Raw genomic sequence first — 25153 nt, 5'->3', positions numbered from 1 at the left:
ATGCCTGTAGTTCCTCTTTAAATGTGTGTATACTTTGTGCTGATGCCTGTGGTTCCTCTTTAAATGTGTGTATACTTTGTGCTGATGCAGGTGGTTCCTCTTTAAATGTGTGTATACTTTGTGCTGATGCAGGTGGTTCCTCTTTAAATGTGTGTATACTTTGTGCTGATGCCTGTAGTTCCTCTTTAAATGTGTGTTTACTTTGTGCTGATGCCTGTGGTTCCTCTTTAAATATGTGTATACTTTGTGCTGATGCCTGTAGTTCCTCTTTAAATGTGTGTTTACTTTGTGCTGATGCCTGTAGTTCCTCTTTAAATGTGTGTATACTTTGTGCTGATGCAGGTGGTACCTCTTTAAATGTGTGTATACTTTGTGCTGATGCAGGTGGTTCCTCTTTAAATGTGTGTTTACTTTGTGCTGATGCCTGTAGTTCCTCTTTAAATGTGTATACTTTGTGCTGATGCAGGTGGTTCCTCTTTAAATGTGTGTTTACTTTGTGCTGATGCCTGTAGTTCCTCTTTAAATGTGTGTATACTTTGTGCTGATGCCTGTGGTTCCTCTTTAAATGTGTGTATACTTTGTGCTGATGCAGGTGGTTCCTCTTTAAATGTGTGTTTACTTTGTGCTGATGCCTGTAGTTCCTCTTTAAATGTGTGTATACTTTGTGCTGATGCAGGTGGTTCCTCTTTAAATGTGTGTATACTTTGTGCTGATGCCTGTAGTTCCTCTTTAAATGTGTGTATACTTTGTGCTGATGCAGGTGGTTCCTCTTTAAATGTGTGTATACTTTGTGCTGATGCCTGTAGTTCCTCTTTAAATGTGTGTATACTTTGTGCTGATGCAGGTGGTTCCTCTTTAAATGTGTGTATACTTTGTGCTGATGCAGGTGGTTCCTCTTTAAATGTGTGTATACTTTGTGCTGATGCCTGTAGTTCCTCTTTAAATGTGTGTATACTTTGTGCTGATGCCTGTGGTTCCTCTTTAAATGTGTGTATACTTTGTGCTGATGCCTGTGGTTCCTCTTTAAATGTGTGTATACTTTGTGCTGGTGCAGGTGGTTCCTCTTTAAATGTGTGTATACTTTGTGTTGATGCAGGTGGTTCCTCTTTAAATGTGTGTATACTTTGTGCTGATGCCTGTGGTTCCTCTTTAAATGTGTGTATACTTTGTGCTGATGCAGGTGGTTCCTCTTTAAATGTGTGTATACTTTGTGCTGATGCCTGTGGTTCCTCTTTAAATGTGTGTATACTTTGTGCTGATGCAGGTGGTTCCTCTTTAAATGTGTGTATACTTTGTGTTGATGCAGGTGGTTCCTCTTTAAATGTGTGTATACTTTGTGCTGATGCCTGTGGTTCCTCTTTAAATGTGTGTATACTTTGTGCTGATGCCTGTAGTTCCTCTTTAAATGTGTGTATACTTTGTGCTGATGCAGGTGGTTCCTCTTTAAATGTGTGTATACTTTGTGCTGATGCCTGTAGTTCCTCTTTAAATGTGTGTATACTTTGTGCTGATGCCTGTAGTTCCTCTTTAAATGTGTGTATACTTTGTGCTGATGCAGGTGGTTCCCTCCTTAAATGTGTGTATACTTTGTGCTGATGCCTGTAGTTCCTCTTTAAATGTGTGTATACTTTGTGCTGATGCCTGTGGTTCCTCTTTAAATGTGTGTATACTTTGTGCTGATGCAGGTGGTTCCTCTTTAAATGTGTGTATACTTTGTGCTGATGCCTGTAGTACCTCTTTAAATGTGTGTATACTTTGTGCTGATGCCTGTGGTTCCTCTTTAAATGTGTGTATACTTTGTGCTGATGCCTGTGGTTCCTCTTTAAATGTGTGTATACTTTGTGCTGATGCCTGTAGTTCCTCTTTAAATGTGTGTATACTTTGTGCTGATGCCTGTAGTTCCTCTTTAAATGTGTGTATACTTTGTGCTGATGCCTGTGGTTCCTCTTTAAATGTGTGTATACTTTGTGCTGATGCAGGTGGTTCCTCTTTAAATGTGTGTATACTTTGTGCTGATGCCTGTGGTTCCTCTTTAAATGTGTGTATACTTTGTGCTGATGCCTGTAGTTCCTCTTTAAATGTGTGTATACTTTGTGCTGATGCAGGTGGTTCCTCTTTAAATGTGTGTATACTTTGTGCTGATGCATGTGGTTCCTCTTTAAATGTGTGTATACTTTGTGCTGATGCCTGTGGTTCCTCTTTAAATGTGTGTATACTTTTTGCTGATGCCTGTGGTTCCTCTTTAAATGTGTGTATACTTTGTGCTGATGCCTCTTTAAATGTGTGTATACCTCTTGGTTCCTCTTTAAATGTGTGTATACTTTGTGCTGATGCCTGTAGTTCCTCTTTAAATGTGTGTATACTTTGTGCTGATGCCTGTAGTTCCTCTTTAAATGTGTGTATACTTTGTGCTGATGCAGGTGGTTCAGGGGAGGAGGGGAAACAGGGAGGTGTAATGGTGGAGTTTGATGACGGAGACAGGGGGAGGATCTCCCTCCTAAACATCCGCCTCCTCCCCCCGGGCTACCAGATCCACTGTGAGTGTCTCTTTTTGTGTCACCCTGTCATCCACCTTGTATGATTACAGGGTTACTAACTATACCTGACCTTCACATTACAATTATTATGAGACCTTATAAGAGACCTTCCAGTCACATTATGAATCATGGACAATATCTTGCTGCATTTTAGACATTGCTATGACTTTATTGACCAACTCAGTGGCCTTGACGTTAGTGTCTGCCCTGTAATTGGAAGGTTGGTAGTTCGATCCCTAGCCAAGGCATAACAAAGACCGAAAAAATGGGCCCAATGCGCCTCTGCGTGGCACTGAGCATTAAGGAGATAGATTTGGGGGTAAGGTCCTACGATAGGCTAACCTCCTGTCCAGGGGGTGAACTTGTACATCAAGCTGCCTCACGCTACAGAAACAGGAGATGGGCTCCTGCTCCTATGAGCCATTCCGGCTCACACTAGCCAAAGCTTGTGCAAGGCTACTTACTTATATGTATTACTTATGACAGTGATTATGCAGGTGTATGTTAGAGATGTATTAACCCCCGCCTCCCCTTCCTGTCCCTCTGTAGGTGCGGAGACGTCCCCTGCCCACCTGGTGTCTAGCGGCCGGGCGGCTCGGAGGAGCTTCAGTCTGGAAAAAGCCCCCCTGAGTGAGAGAGTCTTGGAGAGACAGGCCAGCACAGAGCCTGTCAGGAGACGACCAGGTCAGAAGAGATCATCTATATACGTGCTTTATATCCACTCTATTTGAAAAACAAATGATAGGATATTTAGCCTGATGGGACGCAGAAAAAGTGTGTGTCGTTCATTTCTTGTAACCTCTTGATCTTGTAAAGGTATATGTAGTGTGAACTGATTGGTGACTTACCAGACATTCAATTGGTTTGAATTGCAGGGAGACCCAAAGGTTCAGGGAAGAAGAAGAACCTGTCAGACAGCACCAATAAGAACGCAGCCCCTCTGCTCAGCTGGCCGGCTGTGGCTGTCCCCAGGAAGAGGGCCTGTGAAAATCTGTTCCAGCTCAACGGGACTCCCAGGAAGGCCCTGAGGGGGACGAGGGAGGCACACCTGTTCCCCCTGCCCCCGGCCCCTGTCTCTGCCCCGACCAAGGGTCTGTTCAGCAGCAGCTCCTTCGAGGTTGACTCCTTCAGCAGCATCGCTAACGGCTACTCCTCCTTCTGTAGCCCCCAGCCCACCGGCATGTCCCTGGATTCCAGGACCGGGCCCTATGTCCAGAGACGGAGGCCCGGCGAGGTGCCGCGGAGCAGCAGGAAGAGCAGTCAAGAGTTCCTGGTTAAACTGGATCACGAGGGGGTGACTTCACCCAAGACAAAGAACAGCAAGGCCCTGCTGCTGCTGGGCGGTGGCTCTGGGTTCGGGGCCAAAGGCGTGGGCAGCCTCCCCAGGCCTGAGGCCTACTCCCACCCAGTCCTGCTGGTCAAGGACAACAGGAAGGGAGTTTCTGCCTCGAGGGCTGAGCTCCTCCTTAAGGGTGCCCCTCCTCCACAGAGGAAGGCTTCTCCCTCCCTGGCTATTGGGGAGTACGGTGTCGGCGAGCTTGGTCTCAGCTGCCATCGGGACTGCCACAGCTCCTACTCGGACCTGGACAACGAAGAGGAGGAGGAAGAGGAGGAGAGGAGGAGGAGAAGGGGGGCTGCGCTGGCCACAGCAGCCTCTGGAGGACTGAGGACGGCGGGAAGCTTTCTCTCACGCCTCTCTGTCTCATCCTCTTCCTCTGGTTCCTCAAGTTCGTCCAGCTCAGGCTCCATGTCCAGTTCCAGCCTGTGCTCCTCGGATAACGACTCGTCCTACAGCTCGGAGGATGAGGAGAGCTCCACACTGCTGCTACAGAGCTGCCTGTCCTCCCACCATGGCCTGCTGCAGTCCCCTGAGCCCCCGGCTGCAGCCGGACCCCACCAGGGCCAACAGTCCTTCGTGGCCAAGGCCGTGGCCGTATCCAACACCAAGGGAGGAGGAGCCACCAACGACCACAGTGCCAACAACAAGCTTCTCAAAAGGAAGGAGTGTAGCAGCTCGTCCCCCTCCAAACCTCCCAGAGACCTGGTGAAGAGGCAAAGGGTTATCCCCGGTGATGCAGGACCAAGACCCAAGATGAACACGTTCCTACCGGGAAGACAGATGTGGCGGTGGTCGGGGAACCCCACTCAGGTGAGACACGGGTTGATCTTTTTTCAAACGGAACAATTCTATGGTCATTAAGTTTATGCCAATCTATTCCTGCCCTAACCCTCTCACAATCCTCCATAGCAGAGGTACATGAGACCCTAACCCTCTCACAATCCTCCATACAATAGGTACATGAGACCCTAACCCTCTCACAATCCTCCATACAATAGGTACATGAGACCCTAACCCTCTCACAATCCTCCATACAATAGTTACATGAGACCCTAACCCTCTCACAATCCTCCATACAATAGTTACATGAGACCCTAACCCTCTCACAATCCTCCATACAATAGGTACATGAGACCCTAACCCTCTCACAATCCTCCATACAATAGTTACATGAGACCCTAACCCTCTCACAATCCTCCATACAATAGTTACATGAGACCCTAACCCTCTCACAATCCTCCATACAATAGTTACATGAGACCCTAACCCTCTCACAATCCTCCATACAATAGGTACATGAGACCCTAACCCTCTCACAATCCTTCATACAATAGTTACATGAGACCCTAACCCTCTCACAATCCTCCATACAATAGGTACATGAGACCCTAACCCTCACAATCCTCCATACAATAGTTACATGAGACCCTAACTCTCACAATCCTCCATACAATAGTTACATGAGACCCTAACCCTCTCACAATCCTCCATACAATAGTTACATGAGACCCTAACCCTCTCACAATCCTCCATACAATAGTTACATGAGACCCTAACCCTCTCACAATCCTCCATACAATAGTTACATGAGACCCTAACTCTCACAATCCTCTATATAATAGGTACATGAGACCCTAACCCTCTCACAATCCTCCATACAATAGTTACATGAGACCCTAACTCTCACAATCCTCCATACAATAGTTACATGAGACCCTAACCCTCTCACAATCCTCCATACAATAGTTACATGAGACCCTAACCCTCTCACAATCCTCCATACAATAGTTACATGAGACCCTAACTCTCACAATCCTCCATAGCAGAGGTACATGACCTTTAGAGCCGCACTATTGACCAGAGATACAAACTACTTAAGGTGACTTTAAGCACGCCTAGACTGGTATTCAATCCAACACAATAATCAACCTGTGCACTGAGGGTGACTTCTAAAGGGGATTTCTCCTTGAGCTGACAGCCACATAGTTTACAGCCACATAGTTTACAGCCACATAGTTTACCACATAGTTTACCACATAGTTTACAGCCACATAGTTTACCACATAGTTTACAGCCACATAGTTTACCACATAGTTTACAGCCACATAGTTTACAGCAAACGTGATCTCCGCAAAACATCAGGGAAATGTATTTAAAAAGTGTATCGTATTGAACAGGACGTTTATCTGAGTTGTATTGAATCCCACTCCCTAGTTCCTAGACATGACTGTGTGTTCTGAGTGTTCCTGTGTCTCCACAGAGGCGGGGGCTGAAGGGGAAGTCCAGGAAGCTGTTCTACAAGGCCATCGTACGGGGAAGGGACATGGTGCGAGTGGGCGACTGTGCCATGTTCCTCTCTGCCGGCCGGCCCCACCTCCCCTACGTGGGCCGCATCGAGAACTTCTGGGAATCCTGGAGCTCCAACATGGTGGTGAAGGTCAAGTGGTTCTACCACCCAGAGGAGACCAAGTTGGGCAAGAGGCACCGCGACAGCAAGGTACATCCACATTCAGGTTCAGACCGTTCCGTTGCCATTTGGGTTGCAAAATCCTGGTTTTAGGATCTGGGCATCCTTCAACTGGGATTTCTGGAAAACCTGGGAATTTGGGGAATTTTAGTTGGGAATGTGTCTTGATGTTGCACAAGCAATAAAAAAATCTGTTATCATACCAATCATAGTGCACAGGTTGTTAATCTGTTATCATACCAATCATAGTGGTCAGGTTGTTAATCTGTTTGAAACGCGACCATAGTGTAACATAACAGGATAACAGATAGCAAGCTTTCATAGTCTTTTGGTACCTCAGCATATTATGTGTTCAGAGTTTAAGTCGATTGAAAATACTGACATTTGCTCTCTCTCTCTCTCTCTCTCTCTCTCTCTCTCTCTCCCTCGCTCTCTCTCTCTCTCTCCCTCGCTCTCTCTCAGCACGCTCTGTATCAGTCGTGCCACGAGGACGAGAATGACGTCCAGACAATCTCCCACAAGTGCCAGGTGGTGAGCCGCGAGGAGTATGAGCACATGGCTCGCGGCCAGAAACCCAGCAGCAGCGTGACCACCCAAGGCCTGTACTATCTGGCTGGCACCTATGACCCCACCAGCGGTCAACTGCTCACTGCTGAGGGGGTGGCCATCGTCTGCTGAGCTGAGGACATCTTGTCCTAAGGATACTACTGAACCACCCATCTGATGGGAAATGAAGGTGAAGGTCCCCGCAGCTTTGCCTGAAGGACCCCTGGTCTGACTCAGTCCGTAGGAGGGTTCCCAGATGGGTCAGTCCTGGAGGAAGTGAAGGTCAAAGTGCCTGTGGCTTTGTCTGAAGGACCCCTGGCCTGACTCAGTCCGTAGGAGGGTTCCCAGATGGGTCAGTCCTGGAGGAAGTGAAGGACCCCTGGCCTTAGTCAGTGCTGACTAGTGGTGGACGTCAGGGCCAAGGCAGGGCTGTCCCCTGTCTACACTGGATATCTCACCACACATGGCTGCTAGACTGGGGTGTAGTTAGAAGAAGGGGAGGGGGTAGCCATTCACAGCAGTGAACCCCATTCTGCTCCCATCCTCACTGGGTAACTGAAGACAAGGATCTGGGTCCTGAACAGCCACAATCCAGGAGGACTTTCCATTGGTCCAACTTAACATCTCTTTAGTTTAGACTGAGGGACTGTTTCACACCTCATCTTTACACCACTCACCCATCATAGGTCACCAAATTAGAGCTGAACATAGGTTTGGATTGGACAGCTCAAGGCACCATTAGGTCGCTCCGGGCCAGGCCTGTGGTTGCCTCATTTCAGCTGAGTGCGTGAGTGAGTGAGTGCGGTATGGGATGTACTCTCCATAGTTCGTCTTCATGATTCCAGGGATGATAAAATATGTATCAGATATCCATGATAAAGATGTAAATATTTGGAATGATTTTTCCAGTCAAGCCATACACTTCAGTACCTCTTGTCTCTCTTATGGATCAGGTGTATACTGTACAGGTCAGTTATCTGTTCTTTTTGTTGTTGTTGTCTATATGTATATAACAACTATTTTATATACAAGTATATATGAAAGGTATCTTTCCATGTTTTTTTATTGATTTATTTTTCTATGAGGGGTGAATATGGCTCTTTGTGTTTTTCTTTGGGACGATGAGCTCAAGATGTAAAAGTGTTGCACTACACATGACCTGCTGAGACAGACAGACAGACAGACAGGCAGGCAGGCAGGCAGGCAGGCAGGCAGGCAGACAGACAGACAGACAGACAGACAGACAGACAGACAGACAGACAGACAGACAGACAGACAGACAGACAGAGACAGAAGAGAGAGAGAGAGAGAGAGAGAGAGAGCACAGAAATTAGAGAAGGATATGACAGGAGAGGTCTCTCTCAGAGAGAGAGAGAGCACAGAAATGAGAGAAGGATATGACAGGAGAGGTCTCTCTCAGAGAGAGAGAGAGAGAGCACAGAAATGAGAGAAGGATAATACAGGAGAGGTCTCATTCTCTCAGAGAGAGAGAGAGAGCACAGAAATGAGAGAAGGATATGACAGGAGAGGTCTCACTCAGAGAGAGAGAGAGAGAAGGATATGACAGGAGAGGTCTCACTCAGAGAGAGGAGCCATCCTGTTGAAGTGTAAATGTGTCCTTAAATGTGTTACTTTCCACATGTGTTATTTTGTTTTATAACCATCTTTATTTATGTACTTTTCAGTTGTTCCTCGCTACATAGCAGATCCACGTGGACTGCGTTCACGGGTTACAAAAGATTACTATTAACAAGTGAGAAATGCAGATATTTACATATATTTATTTTTATTGGTATTGAAATACATTCTAATATTGCCCTGGCATCACTTTAACTATGCCATTGTGGCATGCTCTCCACATCATTCAATTCTAAATGAGTTGGTCTGCGTATGCAGGTGTATAGAAGCGCTATACTTCAAGTACACATTTGGACCTGTAAAAACCAAAGCTTCTACTCTGTAAGATCTTCATGAAGATGAACATCAAGCAGCTGTGTTATTCAGAGATCCCTGGGAACTTAATAATCAAACTGTTTCTCACTCTGAGAATACAAGACGTCCCCCTATGTGCATATATGGCTTTGCTTTGTGACAATGGGTTTTCTTGCACACGTACCTGTAGCTCTGTGAGGTCCAAAGTCCCTGTGGCCAAAATTCATCAGTGACCTGAAACAGGTGGCTGATAAGGTCAAGGTCAAGGTACTGTCAACATCAAAAAAAAAAGGTTTGAATATTGACAATTTGTTGAAGATTCGGCAGTTGGGTTTATTGATTAATTAATAGACATGCCTCTTAATTAGGAACACACATGCACTCAATGTTAACGGTGAAGGACAATCAAATTCACAAAGCAATGGATATAGTTTAAAAGTCTCACTTAATCAAAATATTGCTTTTAAATGTTTTATTTTATTTTGTGCCAAATACGTTTTTGTCTCAGCCTCTGTCGTTTTGATATGTAATCCTGACTGTATTTGTATGTTCTTACAGTGTTTTATTTGCTCATCATCAACCTTTATTTATTGTCAATGTTGCTGTTTGCTCGTCAAGCCATGAGCTCTCTATGACAACGTGACGTTGTTTCTCCGTGTGATGTCACATTTGGTTTAGTTAATAACAGTTTGGTCTTTGAAGAGGCTGCGCAGTAAAAAGGAATGCAGGAACACTGGATTATTCTCATCCACAAACCTCTCTGAATAACTTCCTGTTTGGACCGGACCCTCCTGCTCTCCGTCTGCGGTGGCGCGACTGACTGACTGACTACATCGCAGACGTTTCATTGCATCAACCAATAGTTATGCGCCACAGTCCGACATCAGATTGCTATGTCGTATGACGTGGTTAGCAGATATGTTAAACACACCAGTGTTGAGATATGGCAGGCGTCTGCAATTTAATCAGGCAGGAACGCCACCTATGACTCTGCACCCCGGGTTAGATCCCGGGCTGTATCACAACCGGCCGTGATCGGGAGTCCCGTAGGGCGGCGCACAATTGGCCCAGTGTCGTCCGGGTTAGAGGAGGGTATGGCCGGTGTAGGCCGTCGTTGTAAATAAGAATTGGTTCTTAACTGACTTGCCTAGTTAAATAAAGGTTCAAATAAGAAGGGAAAAGCTCCATCTCAGGGTCCTCATTGTCTGTGACCCTAACTTCCTGAAAGATTGACCTCCCATTTGTTTCAAGCAACATTTTTTAACTGTCTAAGGCCGAGATGTGTGTGTTTGTGTGGCCGGGATGTTTGTGTGTGTGTGTGTGTTTGTATGTGCATGCGTATGTATGTTTGCGTGTGCTTGCGTGCAAGATGCCTGTAAAAAAGAGGCCACTGGATATGATGAAATTAGAATGTCGTTTTGGAACTCCCGTGTCTTCACGTATAACGAGAGAGACAGCCTTAGCATTTTGTTTGGAGGCCAGGTGCTATACTAAGATGGCTCAGAGAAGTTGCATTGAAGTTCAGTGATTGGGCAGAATATTGCAAAGGCTCATGGGCCAAAGAAAATCAGGATGCAGGAGCATCTTTCTTTTCAACTCACTTTTGGTTATAAGGGAACGAAAATATAAGGTGTGAAAGGTATGCAGTCTCTGATGGAGTTGTTATGGTAAATATGAACATAATGTTGACACATTATGTTTAATATGATGATTATTATTTGAATATGGTTATATTGAATGATCTCCTGCTGTCAATGTTATAAAGACATGTAGATGTGTATAGCAAGTTTGGGGGTAAATGTTTTACAAATAAATGCTTTAATAATATAAATCTGTAAAAAATGTTTTAGTATCAAGATTTTTTTATCTGGGTTATGAATAAATATCACAACTTAAAACAACGTATTATTTGTATTGCTAATCTATACACCTATGTCCGGCACCTATGTCTGGATGATAATGAATCATTTTTCTTGATGAATTCTTTGATAGCAATATGAATTAGCCGCTTGTGCTGTCCTTTATTGGCCAAAAAAAATCTTGATCGCTGGTGCTGGTGAGACTGCTCTGTTTCGACCAATGAGAAGGGTGCTCTATGGTGGAATCTAGAGTGCCTTGCACCACGTTCCATGACTAACACGAATGCAGTGAGCAGTGTACTCACAGTATGATGAGTGCAAGGTTGGGGTCAATCCCAATTTAATTTGAAATTCCAATTAAATTCTTGAATTCACTGAAATCAATTTGAATTTCAACAATGTTTAAGTTTTGGAATTGGAATTGAATTGTACTTGGACTTTTTATTTTAAATCATTTTAACTTGTACCTCTATAATTTCAGTATACTGTATCTAGGCTGTCTGAACCGTGACAAGATCAGCCTGGGGGAATTTAATTGGAATGGGAATTTGTGGAATTGTTGGGGATAATATTGAATTGGGAATTATTGAATTATTGGAATTTACCTAACATTGGAATTGAGAGGAATTGAATTATCTCTGAATTCCAAATCTGACCTGGAATTTGAATTGAATTAAATGGAATTTACAGGTAGAAGGAATTGAATTAGAATTACATTTGTGGAATTAACCCCAACCCTGGAGGAGTGTCTGTGTGAGATTCCACTTTCTCAGTCAGTTATCACCACACTGAAGACCTGTGGATTTGCACATACAGTTCTAACAATTGAGTTAAAACTGTTCAGTACTCAGTCAGTCAGTGTTTTCCCTCTGTTCTGCTCTCAGCACTGCCTCAAGGTCCAAGCTAAGGTGTCACCCACATCCCACCAGCCATACATAGATCTACCATATCTGCACATTTGTGCGTTTCCTCGACAACTTGACAAAGACAATCTCCGTCACCAGACTCAAGTGAGATAACTTCGCTGTCATTACCGGAGGGTGGGCACAATATGGGTCACTGACCTTTCTCTCTGAGGGGCCTGGGGGTCCAGCACCACATTTCCCTCCCCCCAACTCCTCCACTCCCCCCTGGCCCATACCTTTCCCCATCCCACCCCTCCCCTCCCCCAAACCTCCTCCCCCCTGGCTCAGACGGGGTTAATGAGACATCAGTCATCACAATCTCCACCAGTGGCCCCCAGTGAACACAAACATTGTCTTCTTTTAGTGTGAGCAGCCCTTTGTGTGCTAACCGTGGCCACTGTCCCATGTCCAGGCCAGGGCTCGCTCTGCGTCATCACTGTAGGGGCTGGCCGAATCACCGTGGGGGTGGAGGGTAATCACCAAAGGGGTGGGAGAGGCGCCTCAAGTCAACTCTCTGTGCTCCGAAGATATAAATTCAAAACAAAGACCTTTGAGTTCATTACAGGCTTGGGTAACTTCATGACAACATGTGTTTGAATATAAATCTTAGTAGCCTGCAGTACATTTTGTTATACAACCCTAAAAGCACAAACAGTGATCCATTTTGTCCACAAGCGGTCAAAAGCTTCCATTACAAAACACTTTTTTGAGACTTTGTCAAGCAACTAGTTACCGAGACAAAACACAATGGTGCCTATATCACCCATATTGGTGGCCATCGTACACCGCACCGGTATGTCAGATGAGCTCCCTCGCCAATTTCTCAGACTAAGTATCACAGAAACAAAACACTTTGAATGAATAACAAAAAGTTTTCCTGACAGGTTGCTATAGATGATATTGTCAGATGTGTGCGTAATGGTAGCGAAGTCAGATTTGTGAGATTTGTGAACAGGCGCACGCACACTTTATTTAGGCAAAAGTGCAAAACGCGCAAAACAGTCACAAGAATTATGTTTAACAATAAACATCTTCGTGAAAAATAACACTGAAAAAAACAAGCCAGTCTGGCACATCAACAATACACACGTAACACAAACAATCTTACACAAATACATGACGGGGAACAGAGGAATACATGCATGTAGATTGATTGGGGAATGAAAACCAGGTGTGCAGGGAATAAGACAAAACAAATGGATACATGAAAAACGGAGCGGCGGTGGCTAGAAAGCCGGTGACGTCGACCGCCGAACGCCGCCCGAACAAGGAGAGGAGCCGACTACGGCGGAAGTCGTGACAGATATTGATAACAACTGTTCAACACGTGAAAAACTTACAGAAACATATACATTTTTTCAAGAAATGTGTACAAATATATGCTTATTTTTGGGGATTAAAACCATTTGCTTGAGTAACAAAAAATCCACCCCAAACCACAAATTCTTATAATTTACAGTGTTAAATAACACTAATATGTGAGAACAATATTTTTTGTGTTTTCTTTTCATTTTGTCTTTATAATAAAGTTGGTAGCAACATGTGAAAATCGTTGTGGAAATCTGTTACGGCTCAAGTTAAGTACAAAACCCACAATGGAATGCTCTCTCTATGGGCTGGCTAGATAGCTAGCTAGCAAACGTAGCTACACACAATAATACCAAAGTCTATATCTGCATGTGAAGTGGCTAGTTTGCTGTAAAATCGGCTAAATAAACTCCACTATCAATTTAGGAGTCTACAATCTCACCATGTTCAACCTGCAGATCGATGTGCCTGGCACAGTGGTGTGGCATTCGCAACAGCCATGTATGGCACCAGGCAATGCCCGCGGGACTGAAGAGGCAGACAAATAGGTGAAATGTGGTGGACCCTCTGTTAAACTACACATATCACATTACACTTGTTTCTCCTGCCTTGGCCTAGATCCAGCCATGACACCCCTAATCCATCTCTCTGTTGCTCATTACCAGTGGCTTGTACAGATTCTGTATCGGCTATGCTAGCTGAGCTTTCCACAGCATTACGTGGGATTACTGTCTCTCCTCGCAACATATGATGTTCACATGCTTATGCAATGATGTAGCACTCTGTTGACACTCTATTGACACTAGACCTGGGTTGAAATACTATTTATTGTATTTCAATTACTTTCAAATACATTTTAAGGAAGTATTTAAAGTGGGAATGCATTTGAAGGCCAATCTTTTCTCCTACCTCTTCCTCCACTCTCCCCCCCCCCCTCCTCTCTTCTCCTACCCTCTCTTCTCACTCTGTATGCAGACTCGTCTCAGGGAGTGTTGCTAGGTGTCAACAGGATGAATGCTACACTGCACAAATATCCACACCCCATAAATGTCTCGACCCCTGCCTGACCCTGTCTGACCACTGACCAGCTGGGGATTGGGGGGGGGGGGGGGGGGGGGGGGGGTGAAGTTATGAGAAGGCAAGTCTATGTATTTACATGCCAATTACTTGTCCACTAGGGCAATGCATGTGCTTGTTAACATCTAGTACAGTGGTTACCACAGTGGAGCCCATGGGGGAACTTGGCCTATCCAGAGCAAGTACTTGAGAGGACTCATGAAACCATAGGCCTACTGCTAAAATGCACAAGGGGGTACGACAGGGGTACTCTGGACAGAGCAGAATTCAGTTGGTGGAACAGTAACCGAAAAGGGTTGGGGACCACTGACTACGGCTCCGAACATTGGGGGTTCAATTCCAGTTCTAGGCAGTGTTTAAAAATGAGTCGTCGTCAAAAGCGTTAGTAGTGGTAGTCTATAGCATTAGTAGTGGTAGTAGTGGTAGTCTATAGCATTAGTAGTGGTAGTCTATAGCATTAGTAGTGGTAGTAGTGGTAGTCTACAGTGTTAGTGGTAGTGGTAGTCTATAGCATTAGTGGTGGTAGTCTATAGCATTAGTAATGGTAGTAGTGGTAGTCTACAGTGTTAGTGGTGGTAGTAGTGGTAGTCTATAGCATTAGTATTGGTAGTAGTGGTAGTCTATAGCATTAGTAGTGTTAGTAGTGGTAGTCTATAGCATTAGTAGTGGTAGTCTATAGCATTAGTAGTGGTAGTAGTGGTAGTCTATAGCATTAGTAGTGTTAGTAGTGGTAGTAGTGGTAGTCTATAGCATTAGTAGTGGTAGTAGTGGTAGTCTATAGCATTAGTAGTGGTAGTCTATAGCATTAGTAGTGGTAGTCTACAGTGTTAGTGGTAGTGGTAGTCTACAGCATTAGTAGTGGGAGTAGTGGTAGTAGTGGTAGTCTATAGCGTAAGTAGTGGTAGTAGTGGTAGTCTATAGCATTAGTAGTGGTAGTCTATAGTGCTTGTAGTGGTAGAAGTGGTAGTCTATAGTGGTAGTCTATAGCATTAGTAGTGGGAGTAGTGGTAGTAGTGGTAGTCTATAACGTAAGTAGTGGTAGTAGTGGTAGTCTATAGCATTAGTAGTGGGAGTTGTGGTAGTCTATAGCATAAGTAATGGTAGTAGTGGTAGTCTATAGCATTAGTAGTGGGAGTAGTGGTAGTAGTGGTAGTCTATAGCGTAAGTAGTGGTAGTAGTGGTAGTCTATAGCATTAGTGGTGGTAGTCTATAGTGCTTGTAGTGGTAGTAGTGGTAGAAGTGGTAGTCTATAGCGTTAGTAGTGTTAGTAGTCTTAGTAGTGGTAGTCTATAATGTTAGTAGTGATAGTTGTGGTAGTAGTGGTAGTCTACAGTGTTAGTAGTGGTAGTAGAGATAGTCTATAGCGTTAGTAGTGGTAGTCTACAGTGTTAGCAGTGGTAGTAGTGGTAGTCTATGGTGTTAATAGTGGTATTAGTGGTAGTCTATAGCTTTAGTGGTTGTAGTAGTGGTAGTGGTGATAGTCTATAGTGTTACTGAAAGATGTGTACCAAACTCACTAAAAGTGACGGTAGTAAAGCCTCTCTTGAAAAAGCCAAACCTTGACACAGAAAATATTTAAAAAACTATCGGCCTGTAACCGAATCTTCCATTCCTCTTAATTAAAAAAAATAAAGCTGATGCGCAGCATCTCACTGCCTTCCTGAAGACAAACAATGTATATGAAATGCTTCAGTCTGGTTTTAGACCCCATCATAGCACTGAGACTGCACTTGTTAAGGTGGTAAATTACCTTTTAATGGCGTCAGACCGAGGCTCTGCATCTGTCCTCGTGCTCCTAGACCTTAGTGCTGCTTTTGATATCATCGATCACCACCATTCTTTTGGAGAGATTGGAAACCCAAATTGGTCTACACGGACAAGTTCTGGCCTGCTTTAGATCTTATCTGTCGGAAAGATATCAGTTTGTCTCTGTGGATGGTTTGTCCCCTGAGAAATCAACTGTACATTTCGGTGTTCCTCAAGGTTCCGTTTTAGGACCACTATTGTTTTCACTATATATTTTACCTCTTGGGGATGTCATTCGAAAACATAATGTTAACTTTCACTGCTATGTGGATCACACACAGCTGTACATTTCAATGAAACATGATGAAGTTTCACTGCTATGCGGATGACACACAGCTGTACATTTCAATGAAACAAAAATTGCCCTCGCTAGAAGCCTGTGTTTCAAACATAAGGAAGTGAATGGCTGCAAACTTTCTACTTTTAAACTCGGACAAAACAGAGATGCTTGTTCTAGGTCCCAAGAAACAAAGAGATCTTCTGTTGAATCTGACAATTAATCTTGGTGGTTGTACAGTCGTCTCAAATAAAACTGTGAAGGACCTCTGCGTTACTCTGGACCCTGATCTCTTTTTTGACGAACATGTCAAGACTGTTTCAAGGACAGCTTTTTTCCATCTACGTAACATTGCAAAAATCAGAAACTTTCTGTCCAAAAATGATGCAGAAAAATGTATCCATGCTTTTGTTACTTCTAGGATAGACTACTGCAATGCTATACTTTCCGGCAACCTGGATAAAGCACTAAATAAACTTCAGTTAGTGCTAAACACGGCTGCTAGAATGCTGACTAGAACCAAAACATTTGATCATATTACTCCAGTGCTAGCCTCCCTACGCTGGCTTCCTGTTAAGGTAAGGGCTGATTTCAAGGTTTTACTGCTAACCTACAAAGCATTACATGGGCTTGCTCCTACCTATCTTTCCGAATTGGTCCTGCCGTACATACTTACACGTACTCTGCGGTCACAAGACGCAGGCCTCCTAATTCTCCCTAGAATTTTATGGAATGGTCTGCCTACCCATGTGAGAGACGCAGACTCGGTCTCAATCTTTAAGTCTTTATTGAAGACTCATCTCTTCAGGAGGTCATATGATTGAGTGTAGTCTGGCCCAGGAGTGTGAAGGTGAACGGAAAGGCTCTGGAGCAACGAACCGCCCTTGCTATCTCTGCGTGGCCGGTTCCCCTCTTTCCACTGGGATTCTCTGCTTCTAACCCTTTTACAGGGGCTGAGTCACTGGCTTACTGGTGCTAGTCCATGCCGTCCCTAGAAGGGGTGCGTCACTTGAGTGGTTTGAGTGACTTACGTGGTCTTCCTGTTTGGGTTGGCGCCCCCCCTTGTGTTGTGCCGTAGCGGAGATCTTTGTGGGCTATACTCGGCCTTGTCTCAGGATGGTAAGTTGGTGGTTGAAGATATCCCTCTAGTGGTGTGGGGGCTGTGCTTTGGCAAAGTGGGTGGGGTCATGACCTGTCTGCTTGGCCCTGTCCGGGGGTATCATCGGATGGGGCCGCAGTGTCTCCTGACCCCTCCTGTCTCAGTCTCCAGTATTTATGCTGCAGTAGTTTATGTGTCGGGGGGCTAGGGTCAGTCTGTTAAATCTGGAGTATTTCTCCTGTCTTATCCGGTGTCTTGTGTGAATTTAAGTATGCTCTCTCTAACTCTCTCTCTCGGAGGACCTGAGCCCTAGGGCCATGCCTCAGGACTACCTGGCATGATGACTCCTTGCTGTCCCCAGTCCACCTGGCTGTGCTGCTGCTCAAGTTTCAACTGTTCTGCCTGCGGCTATAGAACACTGACCTGTTCACCGGACGTGCTACCTGTCCCAGACCCGCTGTTTTCAACTCTCTAGAGACAGCAGTAGCGTTAGAGATACTTTTAATGATTGGCTATGAAAAGCCGACTGACATTTACTCCTGAGGTGGTGACTTGCTGCACCCTCGGCAACTACTGTGATTATTATTATTTGACCATGCTGGCCATTTATGAACATTTGAACATCTTTGCCATGTTCTGTTATAATCTCTACCCGGCACAGCCAGAAGAGGACTGACCACCCCTCATAGCCTGGTTCCTCTCTAGGTTTCTTCCTAGGTTTTGGCCTTTCTAGGGAGTTTTTCCTAGCCACTGTGCTTCTACACCTACATTGCTTGCTGTTTGGGGTTTTAGGCTGGGTTTCTGTACAGCACTTTGAGATATCAGCTGATGTACGAAGGGCTATATAAATAAATGTGATTTGATTTGTATACCAGCAACATGACAAATTAACAGATTATTTCAGTAATTGTGACTGTCTTAGATAAAAAAAATAACCACAGATGAACTATAAAATATATACACTGAGTGTTCAAAACATGACATAGCTTTTACCTGGTCAGTCTATGATCCCTTATTGATGTCTCTTAAATCCACTTCAGTCAGTGTAGATGAAGGGGAGGAGACGGGTTAAAGAAGGATGTTTAAGCCTTGAGACTATTGAGACATGGATTGTCTTTGTTTATTTAATTAGGCAAGTCAGTTAAGAACAAATTCTTATTTACAATGACGGCCTACCCCGGCCGAACCCTAACCCGGACAACGCTGGGCCAATTGTGCGCCGCCCTATGGTACTCGGCCAGTTGTGATACAGCCTGGAATCAAACCAGGATCTGTAGTGACGCCTCTAGCACTGAGATGCAGTGCACTATGTGCCATTCAGAGGGTGAATGAGCAAGACAAAATATTTGTGTTTTTGAACAGGGTATGGTTGTAGGTGCCAGGTACACCGGTTTGTGTCCAGAACTGAAAACGCTGCTGGGTTTTTCACACGCGTATCAAGAATGGTCCACCACCCAAAGGACATCCAGGCAACTTGATATAACTGTGGGAAGCATTGGAGACAACATGTGCTTAATGCTACACTAGAGGAAATGGTCTTCAACCAAGCAAATAGCACAGAGAGAAGAAGAGCACACTGTAAGAGTCTGTCCCTTACTGACATCGACTAGCTGTTGGATGTTGGTGAGAGATCATGAAGCCTCTGATGTCTGCCAGGGAGGCTCCTCATGTCGAGGGAGGACTCTTTCCTCCTGGCTGTGTTTGCCATAAGTGGCCCACAGTGGGTGCTGTGCTGTGTAGCTTCGCTCTGCTACGAGACTTTAATAATAGAGGACGACTGCTAGTCAGAGTTGTGAGGCTATCATGGGAAATTACAAGGCTGTTCTTTACGAGGTGGCTCACAGCGCCATTTCAAGGGTGTAGCTCTCCTGTTGGAAGTCACAAAGGGGATCTGCCTGCCTAATAGCCCTCTATCACCTCTCAGGGTCTGTGTTTGATCACCCTCTTCCGCTCTGTCGGCGACAGGTTACAAAATGGTGCCGGGGAAACTTGCCGGAATGAGCCCTAGTGGCCTCCAAACCTCCAATGCTGTCACCTGCACAAAATCTGTCAGTGGCCCCTGGCCCTGAGGGAACCAACAACGGCCCAAAGTTATGGGCTGTCATAAAACACCCTGAGTCCCCCTCTCGTACTGTCCCGTGTGTAAGTGGTGGGACAGCTGGAAAAGCAGCCACACCTCGTAAATAAGGACGAGGGGCCTGTGGCTGTTAGGGCTGTTACAGGTTTCCTTCTGAACCGGCAAGGCCAGTGAGACTGGAGCAATTAACGGCAACCCTTCTACAACCTATTAGACTAGGGTTGTTCATAGATACTTAAACGTGTTGCGCGTTTTTAATGCATGGCCGCGCACGACTCCAACACCATCATCAAGTTTGCCAATGACACAAGGTGGTGGGCCTGATCACCAATGACGACGAGACAGCCTATAGGGAGTAGGTCAGAGACCTGGCAGTGTGGTGCCAGGACAACAACCTCTCGCTCAACGTGGGCAAGACAAAGGAGCTGATCGTGGACTACAGAAAAAGGCGGCCCGAGCACGCCCCCATTCACATTGACGGAGCTGTAGTGGAGCGGGTTGACAGCTTCAAGTTCCTCAGTGTCCACATCGCTTAGGAACTATCATTGTCCAAACACTCCAACACAGTCGTGAAGAGGGAATGACCACGCCTCTTCTCCCTCTGGAGGCTGAAAAGATTTGGCACGGGACCTCAGATCCTCAAAATGTTATACAGCTGCACCATTAAGAGCGTCTTGACTGCCTGCATCACTGCTTGGTATGACTACTGCTCAGCATCCGACATCAAGGCGCTACAGAGGGTAGTGTGTACGCCCCAGTATATCACTGGGGCAGAATTTCCTGGCATCCAGGACCTCCATACCAGGCCGTGTTATAGGAAGGCCTTAAAAATTGTCAATGAGTCCAACCACAAAAGTCATGACAGTTCGCTCTGCTACTGCACGGCAAATGATACCGGAACGCTAATTCTGGGACCAAAAGGCTCCTGGGGAGCTTCTACCCCCAAGCCATAAGACTGCTAAATAGTTAACTAAATAGCTACCTGGACTATCTGTAATGACCCTTTTTGCACTAACTCTTTTTGACTCTATGCCCACACACTGGACTCTACCCACACACTGGACTCTACCCACACACTGGACTCTACCCACACACTGGACTCTACCCACACACTGGACTCTACCCACACACTGGACTCTACCCACACACTGGACTCTACCCACACACTCATACACACTGGACTCTACCCACACACTGGACTCTACCCACACACTGGACTCTACCCACACACTGGACTCTACCCACACACTGGACTCTACCCACACACTCACACATACTGGACTCTACCCACACACTGGACTCTACCCACACACTCATACACACTGGACTCTACCCACACACTGGACTCTACCCACACACTGGACTCTACCCACACACTCATACACACTGGACTCTACCCACACACTGGACTCTACCCACACACTGGACTCTACCCACACACTCATACACACTGGACTCTACCCACACACACACACACACTGGACTCTACCCACACACTCACACACACTGGACTCTACCCACACACTGGACTCTACCCACACACTGGACTCTACCCACACACTCATACACACTGGACTCTACCCACACACTCACACACACTGGACTCTACCCACACACTCATACACACTGGACTCTACCCACACACTCATACACACTGGACTCTACCCACACACTCATACACACTGGACTCTACCCACACACTCATACACACTGGACTCTACCCACACACTCATACACACTGGACTCTACCCACACACTCACACACACTGGACTCTACCCACACACTCATACACACTGGACTCTACCCACACACTCACACACACTGGACTCTACCCACACACTCACACACACTGGACTCTACCCACACACTCATACACACTGGACTCTACCCACACACTGGACTCTACCCACACACTGGACTCTACCCACACACTCATACACACTGGACTCTACCCACACACACACACACACTGGACTCTACCCACACACTCATACACACTGGACTCTACCCACACACTGGACTCTACCCACACACTGGACTCTACCCACACACTCATACACACTGGACTCTACCCACACACTCACACACACTGGACTCTACCCACACACTCACACACACTGGACTCTACCCACACACTCACACACACTGGACTCTACCCACACACTCACACACACTGGACTCTACCCACACACTCACACACACTGGACTCTACCCAAACACTCACACACACTGGACTCTACCCACACACTCACACACACTGGACTCTACCCACACACTCACACACACTGGACTCTACCCACACACTCACACACACTGGACTCTACCCACACACTCACACACACTGGACTCTACCCACACACTCACACACACTGGACTCTACCCACACACTCACACACACTGGACTCTACCCACACACTCACACACACTGGACTCTACCCACACACTCACACACACTGGACTCTACCCACACACTCATACACACTGGACTCTACCCACACACTCATACACACTGGACTCTACCCACACACTCACACACACTGGACTCTACCCACACACTCACACACACTGGACTCTACCCACACACTCACACACACTGGACTCTACCCACACACTCATACACACTGGACTCTACCCACACACTCACACACACTGGACTCTACCCACACACTCACACACACTGGACTCTACCCACACACTCATACACACTGGACTCTACCCACACACTGGACTCTACCCACACACTCATACACACTGGACTCTACCCACACACACACACACACTGGACTCTACCCACACACTCATACACACTGGACTCTACCCACACACTGGACTCTACCCACACACTGGACTCTACCCACACACTCATACACACTGGACTCTACCCACACACTCACACACACTGGACTCTACCCACACACTCACACACACTGGACTCTACCCACACACTCATACACACTGGACTCTACCCACACACTCATACACACTGGACTCTACCCACACACTCATACACACTGGACTCTACCCACACACTCATACACACTGGACTCTACCCACACACTCATACACACTGGACTCTACCCACACACTCATACACACTGGACTCTACCCACACACTCACACACACTGGACTCTACCCACACACTCACACACACTGGACTCTACCCACACACTCACACACACTGGACTCTACCCACACACTCATACACACTGGACTCTACCCACACACTCATACACACTGGACTCTACCCACACACTCACACACACTGGACTCTACCCACACACTCATACACACTGGACTCTACCCACACACTCATACACACTGGACTCTACCCACACACTCATACACACTGGACTCTACCCACACACTCATACACACTGGACTCTACCCACACACTCATACACACTGGACTCTACCCACACACTCATACACACTGGACTCTACCCACACACTCATACACACTGGACTCTACCCACACACTCATACACACTGGACTCTACCCACACACTCATACACACTGGACTCTACCCACACACTCATACACACTGGACTCTACCCACACACTCATACACACTGGACTCTACCCACACACTCATACACACTGGACTCTACCCACACACTCATACACACTGGACTCTACCCACACACTCACACACACTGGACTCTACCCACACACTCACACACACTGGACTCTACCCACACACTCACACACACTGGACTCTACCCACACACTCACACACACTGGACTCTACCCACACACTCATACACACTGGACTCTACCCACACACTCATACACACTGGACTCTACCCACACACTCATACACACTGGACTCTACCCACACACTCACACACACTGGACTCTACCCACACACTCTTACACACTGGACTCTACCCACACACTCATACACACTGGACTCTACCCACACACTCACACACACTGGACTCTACCCACACACTCACACACACTGGACTCTACCCACACACTCACACACACTGGACTCTACCCACACACTCACACACACTGGACTCTACCCACACACTCACACACACTGGACTCTACCCAAACACTCACACACACTGGACTCTACCCACACACTCACACACACTGGACTCTACCCACACACTCACACACACTGGACTCTACCCACACACTCACACACACTGGACTCTACCCACACACTCACACACACTGGACTCTACCCACACACTCACACACACTGGACTCTACCCACACACTCACACACACTGGACTCTACCCACACACTCACACACACTGGACTCTACCCACACACTCACACACACTGGACTCTACCCACACACTCACACACACTGGACTCTACCCACACACTCACACACACTGGACTCTACCCACACACTCATACACACTGGACTCTACCCACACACTCATACACACTGGACTCTACCCACACACTCACACACACTGGACTCTACCCACACACTCACACACACTGGACTCTACCCACACACTCACACACACTGGACTCTACCCACACACTCATACACACTGGACTCTACCCACACACTCACACACACTGGACTCTACCCACACACTCACACACACTGGACTCTACCCACACACTCATACACACTGGACTCTACCCACACACTCACACACACTGGACTCTACCCACACACTCATACACACTGGACTCTACCCACACACTCATACACACTGGACTCTACCCACACACTCATACACACTGGACTCTACCCACACACTCACACACACTGGACTCTACCCACACACTCACACACACTGGACTCTACCCACACACTCATACACACTGGACTCTACCCACACACTCATACACACTGGACTCTACCCACACACTCATACACACTGGACTCTACCCACACACTCATACACACTGGACTCTACCCACACACTCATACACACTGGACTCTACCCACACACTCATACACACTGGACTCTACCCACACACTCATACACACTGGACTCTACCCACACACTCATACACACTGGACTCTACCCACACACTCATACACACTGGACTCTACCCACACACTCATACACACTGGACTCTACCCACACACTCATACACACTGGACTCTACCCACACACTCATACACACTGGACTCTACCCACACACTCATACACACTGGACTCTACCCACACACTCATACACACTGGACTCTACCCACACACTCATACACACTGGACTCTACCCACACACTCATACACACTGGACTCTACCCACACACTCATACACACTGGACTCTACCCACACACTCATACACACTGGACTCTACCCACACACTCATACACACTGGACTCTACCCACACACTCACACACACTGGACTCTACCCACACACTCACACACACTGGACTACCCACACACTCACACATACTTACACTGATACTCCAACACACACACTGGACTCTACCCACACACTCATACACACTGGACTCTACCCACACACTCATACACACTGGACTCTACCCACACACTCATACACACTGGACTCTACCCACACACTCATACACACTGGACTACCCACACACTCACACATACTTACACTGATACTCCAACACATACTCATACACACTGGACTCTACCCACACACTCACACACACTGGACTCTACCCACACACACACACACACACTGGACTCTACCCACACACTCATACACACTGGACTCTACCCACACACTCATACACACTGGACTCTACCCACACACTCATACACACTGGACTCTACCCACACACTCATACACACTGGACTCTACCCACACACTCACACACACTGGACTACCCACACACTCACACATACTTACACTGATACTCCAACACACACACTGGACTCTACCCACACACTCATACACACTGGACTCTACCCACACACTCATACACACTGGACTCTACCCACACACTCATACACACT

General features: G+C 46.4%; 1 protein-coding gene across 1 annotated transcript in view; it reads left to right on the top strand.

Moving 5' to 3' along the window:
• LOC139396192 (BAH and coiled-coil domain-containing protein 1-like) overlaps positions 1-10722 on the top strand; it is an 11341-nt gene extending 619 nt beyond the window's left edge. The window contains exons 2-6 of the mRNA XM_071143325.1: positions 2421-2537; positions 3087-3221; positions 3413-4686; positions 6137-6373; positions 6806-10722. Coding sequence (XP_070999426.1) covers positions 2456-2537; positions 3087-3221; positions 3413-4686; positions 6137-6373; positions 6806-7021 — 1944 coding nt within the window. The 5' untranslated portion in view covers positions 2421-2455 and the 3' untranslated portion in view covers positions 7022-10722. The remainder of the gene's footprint in view (positions 1-2420; positions 2538-3086; positions 3222-3412; positions 4687-6136; positions 6374-6805) is intronic.
• The last annotated feature ends 14431 nt before the right edge of the window (positions 10723-25153 follow it).

This window comes from Oncorhynchus clarkii, unplaced genomic scaffold (assembly GCF_045791955.1).
Source record: "Oncorhynchus clarkii lewisi isolate Uvic-CL-2024 unplaced genomic scaffold, UVic_Ocla_1.0 unplaced_contig_8066_pilon_pilon, whole genome shotgun sequence".
Classification (NCBI taxonomy): domain Eukaryota; kingdom Metazoa; phylum Chordata; class Actinopteri; order Salmoniformes; family Salmonidae; genus Oncorhynchus; species Oncorhynchus clarkii.
The sequence above is the reverse complement of the archived record's forward strand: the minus strand, read 5'-3'. Positions and strand labels throughout refer to the sequence as shown.